The sequence below is a fragment of the Anguilla rostrata genome, chromosome 4 (assembly GCF_018555375.3).
Source record: "Anguilla rostrata isolate EN2019 chromosome 4, ASM1855537v3, whole genome shotgun sequence".
Classification (NCBI taxonomy): domain Eukaryota; kingdom Metazoa; phylum Chordata; class Actinopteri; order Anguilliformes; family Anguillidae; genus Anguilla; species Anguilla rostrata.
This window is the reverse complement of record NC_057936.1, coordinates 9,141,319-9,153,913: the sequence shown is the minus strand read 5'-3', so window position 1 is coordinate 9,153,913 and position 12,595 is coordinate 9,141,319. Positions and strand designations below refer to the sequence as shown.

Genomic DNA, 12,595 nt, shown 5'->3' with positions numbered 1-12,595 from the left:
TTGACAGAATTGAACTATTTGATTCTGAATCAAAGACATTATCAGTGACTCAGATTACTCCGACGAGTCCGTAGAGGACTCAATTGCTGATCTTGATACCGTACTATAGCCATTGAGGTTTGAGCCAGAGGTGATCGGAGTTAGGGGATTCTTCCCAAAGCCAACAACCAGATCACTTTTTGGGAAAGTCACTTTTTAGCTATTTTGCCCAGATTCATACGAGACTGGTACAAACTGCGTGCATCCCTGTGCATCCAGTAAAAGGACATTAGACAAATACAGGCTGCATGTTAACAGTGTATAGTCTATCAATGGCTCCAGATGGATAGCACAAGCTTAGCTCCATAGGATGTACTCTAGTCCACCTCTAGTAAGTGAATTAGCCTAGCATCATATGTTGATTTAACTTGTTTTCCATTAGTGTTGTAGCAATAACTTTCTTATACACATAGAGCTGCGATATAGGCTAATTCTTTAATGGAAAAAGGGCTAGGTAGCTAATTTGACAGTATCTCACCATTTCACTCTATCACATCATGAAATATGACACTGGCGATCATTTCAAAGATTGCTGAAAATGTAGGGAGCAAGAGATTTGTTTTTTTAGTGCTCATTTCTTGCTTTTATTCAATAAAATTATGTTTTTAATATTGTGAATCATAAAATAGAACAACTTATTCCATTTCATTTTCATAATATCCGATGCTTACCCATAATGCAGGGAAGTAGTCACGCCTCATGTTGATGAATCAAAATGCAAATTGTACATGGGGGTTAGTCTGGAGGATGTACTTTGCAAACCTGGTCTTTCATAAAGTCATGCTAATGGCTAACAGCATGAAATTAACTCTGCTATCTCCATTACACACCTCACTACCGCCCACCAAATGTTCATCGCCCATGAGGAGTCAGATAATGAGGTGGATTCAAGAAATATCCCTCAAGAGTACGCGGATCATGTGTAACAGGACGCTGCAAACAGTAGCATTGATTGTCCCAGGTTAGAGACAAAAGATTGACCGAAGTCTGTCCATCCATCCATCCATTATCTATACCCGCTTATCCTGAGCAGGGTCGCGGGGGGTGTTGGAGCCTATCCCGGCGTGCATTGGGCAAGAGGCAGGAATACACCCTGGACAGGCCACCAATCTATCGCAGACAGGAGTCAGTCTTGGACGGAAAACAATTCTGCTCTTGAGTCTTGATGAAAAAGAAGTTGCTCAGTTGTCTCAACGGCAGAAACAAATGTGAGGTGGAAATGAGATTAGCTTTAATTGTGGCACAAGCACCTAAGCCATTCTATTAGAGAAGAATACGTCATTTTTACGAGCATACTGTGTAAAGAGATTAGCTGAATATACCAAGGGCCAGATTTACTAGGGAAATGGTCACAGCGCAAAACATTTGCTACATTGCGGCTCTGTTGAGGTCGCAGATACCGACACGTTAAAAACTGATTTACCAAGACTAGCATGTTTCAGTAAATTAGACAGAATAGTTAAATGGCCTAATTTACATGATCTCCGTGATCTGTTTTAGCACATTTAATCTCGAGTATATATATATCATGAACACATTTAACTATGCATCAAAAGGAAAGTTGCAGAGTGACGTAATCCCCGCAAAACACATCCTAATAGCAATGTTGACCCATTGCGTCCGTTTAGTAAATACGACGCAGATATTGCCACCTTGTAGCAACTGCATTTGTTCTGGAAAAGTAGTCGAAATACATTAGTAAATCTGGCCCCAAGTATTAATGGATAAAGCATCATGACAACTATTACACAACAGGAAACAGTGACTTAGTCCTGGTCATGTTACGCAATTATACTTCTCTGTATCTCTTCAGGATGTAAGCTCACTCAATGTCTTAGACAGATGTGTCACTGAAATAACAATAGATCTCAAAAAATTTTCTCCAAGGTAAGACAGATGTTAAAGTTAGGAGCTTTCGAGCTTTCATCTCGTAATATGAATGTATTCTGTTTTTCTATCATCTTTGAAATATTGCCAAACTACCAACAATTTCTCAATTTGGCTGATGCAGAAAGGTTTGTGCTTTTATTATGAGAAGCACTGACTGTTACAGTGCTTTTTTGATCTCCCATAAAAGGATTGATTAGTTGCAACGCAGCAACTGTTTTAACCAGACCCAAAAAAAGAGCACACATTACACCAACACTAAAGTCAGTACCTTGGTTGCCTGTTGGCTTTTAAGCACATGCTGGCTTTGTTATTGTGCCTAAGGTACAAATCAGGAGAACTCATTTTGTTTTTAGGACCTACACTGCAGCATGCTGTACTGCGGAAGATGAGTGGCACTATCCACACTAAATTAATAACACCAAACAGACTTATTCTTATTGCTTTTAAATTTCATCTATACCATAATTGTTCATCGTTCTAGCATTATTCGTTATTTTATTTAATAGAATTTCGTTATAAAAATGCACTGATTATTATTAGGGGTCCAAGCAGCACAGCTGCTGGAACCCTATTTTTTTTTTTTCTAATTATTTATTTATTCATTTATTATTTGCTTAAAGGCTTATACTGTATGTTTGGACCAGTGAAAAAATCTATGAAAACTGGTCGGACTGTTAAGGATGAAGGCCCCTATGATCTGTATTAAACATTGCACTGATTGGCCAGTTAGTGGTTCTGAAGCAACGAATCAAATACTCAATGTTTAAATGGTAATAACTTTTGAACCGATTGTCATAGGCAGATGGAACTAGTGTCTGTAGATTCCTCTCCTCACACTGGACTAAAAGTCTCTTGGACCATTAAAACAAGTCAGGTTAGATTTTTTTGATATTTTGGACGTTCTGATAAATTATTAAAGTGATTGTAAAGTGGCTGTATCTATGCCATATGCTATAGACTTGCCATAAATTATGACAGATTTTAAGTTAGACAGTACGCTAGTAATATTAGGATCTACATGTCATTTAGATATTAGTGCAGCTCATAGGAATAGCTATTGACTGCGTTAATCACTGCCAAACAGCTAATATATAAAAATTGGAAAGATAGTTCTACTTCACCATCTTTACAACATATTGTATTAAGAATTCTTTACTTCACAATCTGATTCTATAAAAACATATTTATTGCCATTTCTGCTTTACAAATGAATGATGAGTCTGTTGCTGGTGTGTTCTCTTTGTGTAGTGTTGTATTATTTATACGGTGCTGCATTGTTATAATATAATCAATAAAATGTGAATTATATATATATTTTCTTTTTTTTTTTTTTACATTTCCGAAACAGAAATTCATTATTCCATGGAGCAATTCCAAGAAGCATCAATAAAGGGCTAAACCAGATGCTCAATGTAAGTAATAAAATACTAATGATAGAAATGCCAAGTAATACTTTGTATTAAAGATCACCTTCAGCACTGGCTATGAGATAGGAAGGATCTTATGTTTCTTCATAGTTTCTGCATCACTGCACATTGCAGCATTGGAGAGTGCCTTCCTTTAGGGCCTGGGTTTTTTTTCCATTGCTCACACCTGGACTAACAGAATGCACAAAAGGAATCTGCTGACTATGTTGATGATTTATCAATTTTCCCCCCATTCTTCAATATATCATGAAAAAAATACAAGCCCTGTAGAAAAGGGGAATGTCCATTTACAAATAAAGGCACTTAGACAACAGCAAATTTCTCTGTTCTGGGCAGATGCACTTGGGTTGATGCAGTGGGTTGAATCAGAACTTGATGACCATCAGTGCACTGCTACAGACCTTTGTGGTGGATTTAAACTTGGCCAGACTGAAGTTAATAGAATTGTCAGCATCAATCTAAACTTTAAAATGTAAAAAATCAGCATGTTTTTTTTTTTGCAAGAGCACAAGGATTGTAGAGTGGCTATGTGCTAATGTCAGTATTGTCCTGCTGACTGGTGCAGCCTTACCAATGACCAGGTCAGTCCTTTTGGGACATCTTATCTATTGTTCTACCGCAGTGTTCAAACCAGCTGATGACTTCTGCAGGAACACACATTACGCATTAATGCGTTTTGTGTGAATAAATAGTTGGTTACAGTGTAATTAGAAACAATCACAATGAATTACATAAGTGTGGTCTGATTGCAGCTTTGTTCAGTTTGTGCCAATATATTCTGAGAGTATCTGTCACAACAGTAATATCTATGCACGATCTTCCTTCTAACACAAACCACTGGCTATGTCGGTGGTACACTTGATGTGCTTTAATTACTATTGCTAAAGCACTGTTGGTTTTGGTGCTTTGCAGCACATTGCTACACGGTTTCAAAAGCCAGGAATGCATCACTGATGCTATTATTGAAGACTATGCTTAACTGCTTTTTTAACATTACAGACAACCTTTCAGGTTTATCTACTGTGATATTTTATCTTAAACATGTTAAAGACATACTATGCGTGATTTTTCTATTTTAAAATATTATTAAATAACTATGCTAAGGGATACCTATGATGCACTGGCAATCTCTGTCTTTACACACTTTAGCCGAATTCGTGCACCCTTTATCTGTATATGTTATTCTAAAATGTGTTAGGGACGTATCTGGTCATGGTGCTCTTTTCTGTGTGGCGAGGGGTGGGCATGGCTACAGAGCCTGTGGTTTGGGATCAGATTCCATGGTCCATGGATCTGCGCTGTGAACAGCTCCACATGAGTAACATCAAGAAATGTGCAAATCCAGTGAATCTTAAGAGTGAATGTGGTGGATTGCACCCTGGAGCAAGAATCTTCTTGGCTGCTGTAAATCCAGCTGTAAACTCAGCCAAACATAATATTTCTGATGCAGTGCAAGGTCAAGACCCAAATCGTTGCTCAAGAGCATTGCAACATGGGTACAAGGACTGTTTTTGCGTAACATATGGGATAAAGTTGAAGATGTCAGAAGCCAAAATTGCTTAACTGCAGCGCATTCCCAAAATGTGTGCATGAGAGTGGCAGAGTAGCCTTGGGAGCACAAACTTAGGGGGAAGAAAAGAGCTGCATAATGTACTGCTTTTTCTGGGTAAGCAGTACATCCTATGCAAAATATTACTGTATATTGTCTGATGTATGTATGGCAGTAAAGTACAAAATTAAGGGCATTAATGCTAGATGGATCCATGAGAAGTGTACCTGTGGCAGAATTAATAGAATACTTTTTTCACAGAACTAAGCGTAAATACCATCATAATCATCATCTTCATCATAACCATAACCATGATTTACCATGTCATTTTATACAACCAAATAACCTCGTCCCACATTAATACTCACCTGATACAAAACTGGATACTTTTAATTGCACATGAATGCACAGTGGCATGAAATTCCACAGTATGCCCAAACCTGGCTCCAGAGGTGAGGTCACACCACACACACCATCTACTTTGGAGCATCACAAACTTGTCATTATACAGTCATTTATTAAATGCCAGGTACTATTTGGAGAACCATAGGGGAATTGTCAATCAAGTCTGCACTTCTTTCTCATGCTATCTATCTATACTTTCCCCCTCTACAGAATCACTGTAGTTCAATCTGCTGACCTTTGCACACATTTTTGAGTCAAACCCAGTATCATGCCCAAAATGTGACATAGACCCATTTGTCCCAAACAGAAAAGTTATCGGTTTCACAATATGCTTGGTTCTTTGTGAAATATACACACTTTCTTGTAGGCGTTACATTTTACCTGGGAATTACTGGATCTCCGAGTTAGAAATTTCTGTTTGCAGTGCCCAAGCGAAAAATATAATGCTTTACGTATACTTTTAACACACATGCACTAATAACGTACTAACTGTATAAACTCTACTATGTTGAAAAATTATCAAACTTTTTGTTCTAAGAGTGTTGTGTTCCATAACAAATACAATTCGAGTACCAAAACCCAAAAAAGGGTTAGGGAGAAGGATCAGAAAAGGATCGTCTGACCTGAAAGCTAGAAAATGTATGTATTAAAGTTGCCTTATGCTGTTTTAAGTAGGGCTACACACAATGGTTTCATTATCAAAAGAAGCCAATCATAAGGACACCATTTCAGGGCACCATAATGTTTTGGACAAATGGCTTCACAGCTATTTCTGATAACTTGGATGTATTCAACTGTTTCCTTAGTGTAGGTATAAAAGAGCTTCCAGTATCTAGTCTTGATTCTATCGATTGTCTCTGGAGTCTGTTGTTGAAATTTGTCAACATGAGGAGTTGTGCCCATGGAAGCCAAGGAACCCATTATGAGGCTGAGAAATAAGAGAAAGAAAACGGACAGACACATAAGCCAAACCAAAATCAACAGGAACATTACTGAAAAGAAAGAGAGTACTAGGGAGCTCTGCAATCACAAAGAGAGGCCAAAGAAGACCTCCACAATGACCAAAGAATTCTTACCATAATGATGAAAAAAAAACCAAACACCTGTCTGACAGATCAGAAACACTCTTCAGGAGGCAGCCATGGATGTGCCTGCTGTGACTACTGTCTGCATAAGACTTCATGAACAGAACTACAGAGGCTACACTGCAAAATGAAAACCACTAGTTTTCCATGAAAGCTGATGACCAGGTTATATACACAAGTGATATCTAGCATGTCTGGTTATGTCCATTGACACACATGGATTTCCAAAATGAACAAACAGGGCTGCAGTCACACGTGTTTGGAACATTTTAAAATCAAAGCTCAAAGCCTTCTGTTATGTGGCTTTGCTCCATCAGGAAAACTGGGGAAATGATCCCACAGTAATGTGTCCCTTCCCAAAGGCTTCCTCTGTCTCATATTTGTTTGACCAAAATTGCTTCCAGAGAAGCATCACTTCTTGCATCCCATCTGCCTCAAATCCGCCTGGGCCTTCCGATAAGCAGATGCAAGGGCTCTGTGGATCCCATAACAACTCAATCAAAATCTGTGACCTCTACTGCCACACATTTGGGGCTCAGACATCCACATCATTCAAATTCTTCCATAACCATGCCATAATTACAGTGTAACCACGGAAACTACGATCTCTAATGCTCTCCTCTCGCCCAAACACAACTGCATGGATCTTCAAATTGCAGTCGCACAGGCCCCAGTTGTACTTACACACCGTACATGAAATTGCTCTGTTCCATTCATACGCACGTGAATCGATTGCTTTTCATGTGTAGACTACAGGTGAGCTTGTAACTGACTTGTAACAGGTGTAATTTACCAACTTCCAAGCACTGTCATTCCAGGCTAGAGGTGTGCATTGGGGCTGGATTCCCAAGGGTCCCGGAATTCCCACGGGTGGGACTTGCTGTAATTAGTGTGGTAGCGGGAGACATTTAGGCTACTGCAGGTGGGAACGGGTGGTTCAGTTTTAAAAATCTGCAGGTCCCAGCGTGCCAAAAATTATTTAGTATTTAATTCATATGAAAATTAACAAAACTATGTTCTTACCATCAAAAACAGTGTAGTCATTAAAGCATATCCATTCATGGTTTCCCCAGAAGGATGCATTCTCACGCTTACTTATCAGCTAATGAATAAAGGGTACGCCCGTTTCAGACAGCCAGTTAGCCTATCATGTCACTCACTTCACACTCTTTAGTTTAATTGAATTCATCAGTTGTCATGGTTGAAATACGTAGGCTAACTCAAGTGTGGAAATTGCACTGGTGAGTCACCAAAAATCCAAAGGAGAAGTCCAACATTTGGAAATAAAGATCAGCTTGAAGCTCTTTATGTGCAGAAATGGGAGCGCTATCCTGTACCCGTTTTACTCGCTTTTGTCATATTGCCCAGCCAAGTAATGTAAAGATCACCTCCCCCTTGGATGTGGCTCTTTGGGAATCAGCCACGATTGATTGATCTTGCAGGGTAAACTACATAGTCTATCTGAGAGCAATGGCTCATTCATAAATATTGGGAAAGGCAAAAGCCCTAATGAACAGTGCGGATCGAAGCTGAAAGAGGAGGTTGTAGTCTCGGATATCACTGACAGCTGCAGAGAAGGCAACAGGTACACCACAGGAATCCGAGGAGGGAAGTCAAGACAATAAGCCCTTAGCTCACACCCCCCATGCATCAAGTACGATAGTCGTGTTAATTAGTTGAGCTGCTTGTGCTATTGTCATAATCATTAACAGAGGCCTACGGTGTTGCATCCAGTCTTTCTACGGAATACAATTCGCCTGTGATATGCAGACTTCCCAGAGTGATGAAACAGCTCTCTTTGCGATGGGCATCAGTAATACTGACGAGAGGGCCTAACCCCACGTCCTGCATCCTTCTCCCTGGTTGCTTAAGTAATTTTCTTTGGTATCATGTCCAAAGAGAAAAATGAGATGTTCAATCTCTAAAATCAAATAATGCTTCTCTTTGCTGAAGTATCAAAATCTGGGCAAGGGGTTGTCTGGACACTGGATGCAATCCTGCCCTTGACCTCAGGCACAACAAAGTCGTGCGATTTTGCGGGATCCTTTGACGAGCAGATTGGCCTCCTCTCCTGACAGGTCCAAACCTTTCACAATAAATGGGTCTTTACTGACCTGCCCATCGACTGCTCCGGCTTAATAAATCACCAATTAGCAATCCAATTTCATCCCGCGACAGCTCAAGTCACTCAGAGCTGCCCTATTCACTTCAGCACCCAACCATGTAACATTCCATTCTGCAGGTTAGTCATGGTTTTGTAGGCTATGCTACACCGCTTGCTCCCTGGGCTTGACATGAAGTGGAGATATTACACGAGGCACATACTGTCTCCAGGACAACCAAATTATTGGCAAAGCTCTGAAATGTCTCACAGTCTTTCAGGAGTCAAGAAAAGTGATATAAATTCAGCTTTCAAGAACAATAATCAATAAGCGGACAATAATCAGGGGATGTTGCCATACCTCACAATACACAGCATAACCACAGTGACTACCTAGCACAAGAAAGTATATTTTCATTTTGTCAGGTGATTACAATAGATGCATGGTTGCTTAACGGGTAACCCTAGGTTCGCTTTATCGTCTCAGGGGTTCGGTGGAGCCATGACTAGGGTCACACCTAAAGTCTAGTCTGCATTATTACACTATTTTTTACTAAAGAAGGGTTCGGTGAATGAGCATATGAAACTGGTGGGGTTCGGTGCCTCCAACAAGGTTAAGAACCACTGCAATAGAGTGAATATGCTTATGCTTACAGGACAGAATAAGCTATGTTGTTCATACTGCATAGTAATGCATGGCAGCCAGTGTACATAAGTGGTTTAATAATAATAGTTTATATTATTACTGAATATTGTATTATTATAATAGTTTATAAATACAACAAAATTCCTACTGTACACAACGTACACGGGCCACATGAGACATTAAGTGACAAGTTGTACAAATTTCCTCTGTCATGAAATCATGGCTTCATACATAAAAAGTTGACAGGGTGCTGTCCATCTGTGACATTTCAGATGCATGTGCCACTAATGACGGGGTCTGGAGTCACAATTATAGAGCACATATCCAGGGTAGTTCACAAGAGGCAGTCCTATTCTCATAATAGAAACTGGAGTTTGGACACCAGCAGAATTCATAACATAAAGAAGAAAGAAAAACGGTTTCCATCCTTCCTTAAGGTCGAGAAAATTAGCAGTGGTAATTCTGCACGTGGTTCTGAGGTGACATTTGAACTCTGACTGAGGAGCAAATCACAAAACTGCAAAAGCAAAATCGTACTGTTTCCAACAATAAATAGTCTCACATTCTCTGGCCATCCAAATACAACACCAAAGGCCTATAGTTCCCGGTGTATACATGTAAAAATGTTACAGAGAACTTCACATGAAAACACAATTCTCTTTAAACACAAATAAACAAAGCTACGTATGTATGATTTAACCAAAATACAGTTATTTAGCTTCACATGACAAACAGAAATGAACAGCCAGCATTGAGTTACACTCTGCTATGTGTGAGAATTTTGAAATCAGGCAGCAGAAATTAAAAGGCATTAGCCTCCTCCTGGCCTGTTTTGACTTCTGCTTGGAATTGCAGTGCAAAGGCTTCAGTTTTTATGAATTTCTGAGACTGCACAGCTTTTAGTGGAGTAAGGAAGGGAACAGGCTGCATCGGTCTGTCAAGAACATAGGTGACCTCATCAGGGTCAAAGGTCAATTCCGTCTTCATGCCCATTGATCCTTTTTTCATCATGTCACAGCGATCTTCATCGCTGTCTAGCACTCTTCAGAGCTACACCACAAACTGAGACTGAATTGCGTATTTCAAACTGAATACAATTTATGACTGCTTACATTTCCCTCACTTATCGTTTTGCGTTTTGTTGCTATGTCCTCTTAATACATCTGAATTTGATAAGTAAAGTTTTCCATAGCGGAAAACCCTGGTTATACAGCCAAAGCCTCTTTCCTTTGGTCTCAGAATAACAATAGCCACATAGCATGTCACTGCAGAAATTAAATGTGTGTTATTGTTCTAATATGTATCCATATTAAAAATATATTATTTTACAGATTAGCTGTGCACTTTAACAAGCTACCCTATGACCAAAACTATGTGGACACCCCTTTGTCTGGGGCTGTTTTCCATGGTTTGGGCTAGGCCCCTTAGTTTCAGTGAAGGAACATCTTAATGCTCCAGCATACAATCACATTCTAGATGATTCTGTAAAAAAACTGTTTCCTCTTTCAGCATGACAATGCCCCCAGGCATACAGCGAGGTCCATTTAGAAATGGTTTTGTCAAGAATGGTGTGGAAGAAATGACTGGCCTGCACAGAGCCCTGACCTCGACCCCATCCAACACCTTTAGTATAAAATGTTCCCAGAAGAGTGGCGGCTGTATATCAGCAACGGTTGGACCAACTCCATATTAATGCCCATAATTTTGGATGAGATGTTGGATGTCAGGTGTCTGCATACTTTCAGCCATGTAGTGTATTTTAAACTCATAATGACAACCAGCTGTGTTGCATAACCGTCTTGAACATAGTATTGGCTGTGTATTTGCTACAATTCATTAGTCACAGACACAGGTTTCCAGAATAATTAGTAGATGTCCCATTTGTACCACTTTCTCGTCGTAGGCAGTTAGAATATTTCATAAATACGAAATGAAACAGAACATTAGAAAGCTAACATACATTAAATGGGAAATAAGCAGTACTAGTGATGGAATTCAAGTTAACGTAACACCCTCAGACAATTGTTTACTGGGGGTAGCGCTGATTAACTTTGAAAACTGCATTTTGTCAAAGGAGGCGGTGTCTACCAGTTAATTTTTATCGGTAATCTAACGTGAAACACAATACGGAGTTCTGTGTATTTTTTTTTTCTTTTTTCTTTTTTTAATGAGTGAACTGAAGAAGGACGGTGAATATGTTGGGTGGGGTTCAGCTTGCCATTATTTCATCTCACATCTGCTATGAAAAGAGTGCCAGAGCACCCGGCTACCCATAAATGACTGCATTTTATTATATAAACATAATAGTAAAAAAGACAAATCCAAGAACTGAGCGCGGTTCAGCTCGCGTGTGGTGAGCGTCTTCCAAAAAGATGTCTGACTAACTGTGATCCTAGTCACATTTAAATGACTTTTGGGTCATGTTCTTTGTCTGTTGCCAGTAGTTAAAGAGATGCTCGGTAGCCAACAGCAGGTTGCTACTAGCCAGAGTGCATTGTAGCAGTATAGCAACCAACGTATCCAAAGGTTCCGGGTATCCGGGTTCACATATTGCACATATTCGTATTTAGATTAGAACGAAACCTATAATAATAACAATAATAATAATAATACATTTGAATAATATTAAAATATTGTACAATCCAATACTGAATAAATACACACTTACCAATGCAGCCTTTCCCTTTGCCTGACAGGCATTCACTGCTCTGTGGGTAAGATGCCTTGACGCCTTGCAGTGAAGCGATTGTTAGGAAGCAGAAGAATGAAAAGTAATAGCCACTCAAAGGTCCAATCCCCGTCTCGAGGAGCAAGCCTCTCGACATGATGAAAAAGATAGTATCGACAGCTGAAGCGGGCCGCCGCGTGTCAGAAATTACTGTCCATCTACTCCTTTGGTCAAATTTTAGATGTACAAAACTGTGGAGACAATATGTAGCGGTGCAGGCAGATATGTTCAGGATACGACGGGAATATAAATGCGCTGCAGAAAGCAGTAACGACTTAGCCCAGGCTTTCCTATAGTTGTAAAAAGGTGATTTGATCCTCTCATGGAATAGTGGCAGGCATTTCTTACCGGGAAGGCAAAACAAGCAACAGCATCACCCCCGACGCACGGCAAGCGCATCCAAGATAAGCTACACGCTCCAGAAATTTCAATCACTTTTCCTTTGGCACTGCCGTCCCCGGATCTCACACCCAGGCTATGCCTCTCCCCCTCTTGCTCCCTCTGTCTCTTTTTCTCCCCTTCTCTTCACCCTCTGGCGGTATCTCTTTTCTCTCATTGACCCCTTTTCTGTACCTCCGTCCAGATGTGTGGGAATATACTTCCGTTATTACATGTGGTTCCTTCCTTGGTTAAATAAATCCCTGTTCACGAAAAAAAAAAAATGGAACAGCATCCGACTCAAACAGCAGCAGCAGCAGCTGCAGCAACAACAAAGAGTCTGGGAG

General features: G+C 39.9%; 1 protein-coding gene across 1 annotated transcript in view; it reads right to left on the bottom strand.

Annotated features, from left to right (window-relative positions):
• tmeff1b (transmembrane protein with EGF-like and two follistatin-like domains 1b) overlaps nucleotides 1–12,595 on the bottom strand; it is a 37,690-nt gene extending 25,095 nt beyond the window's left edge. The window contains exon 1 of the mRNA XM_064330475.1: nucleotides 11,811–12,595. Within this exon, the coding sequence (XP_064186545.1) occupies nucleotides 11,811–11,967 (157 nt within the window). The 5' untranslated portion in view covers nucleotides 11,968–12,595. The remainder of the gene's footprint in view (nucleotides 1–11,810) is intronic.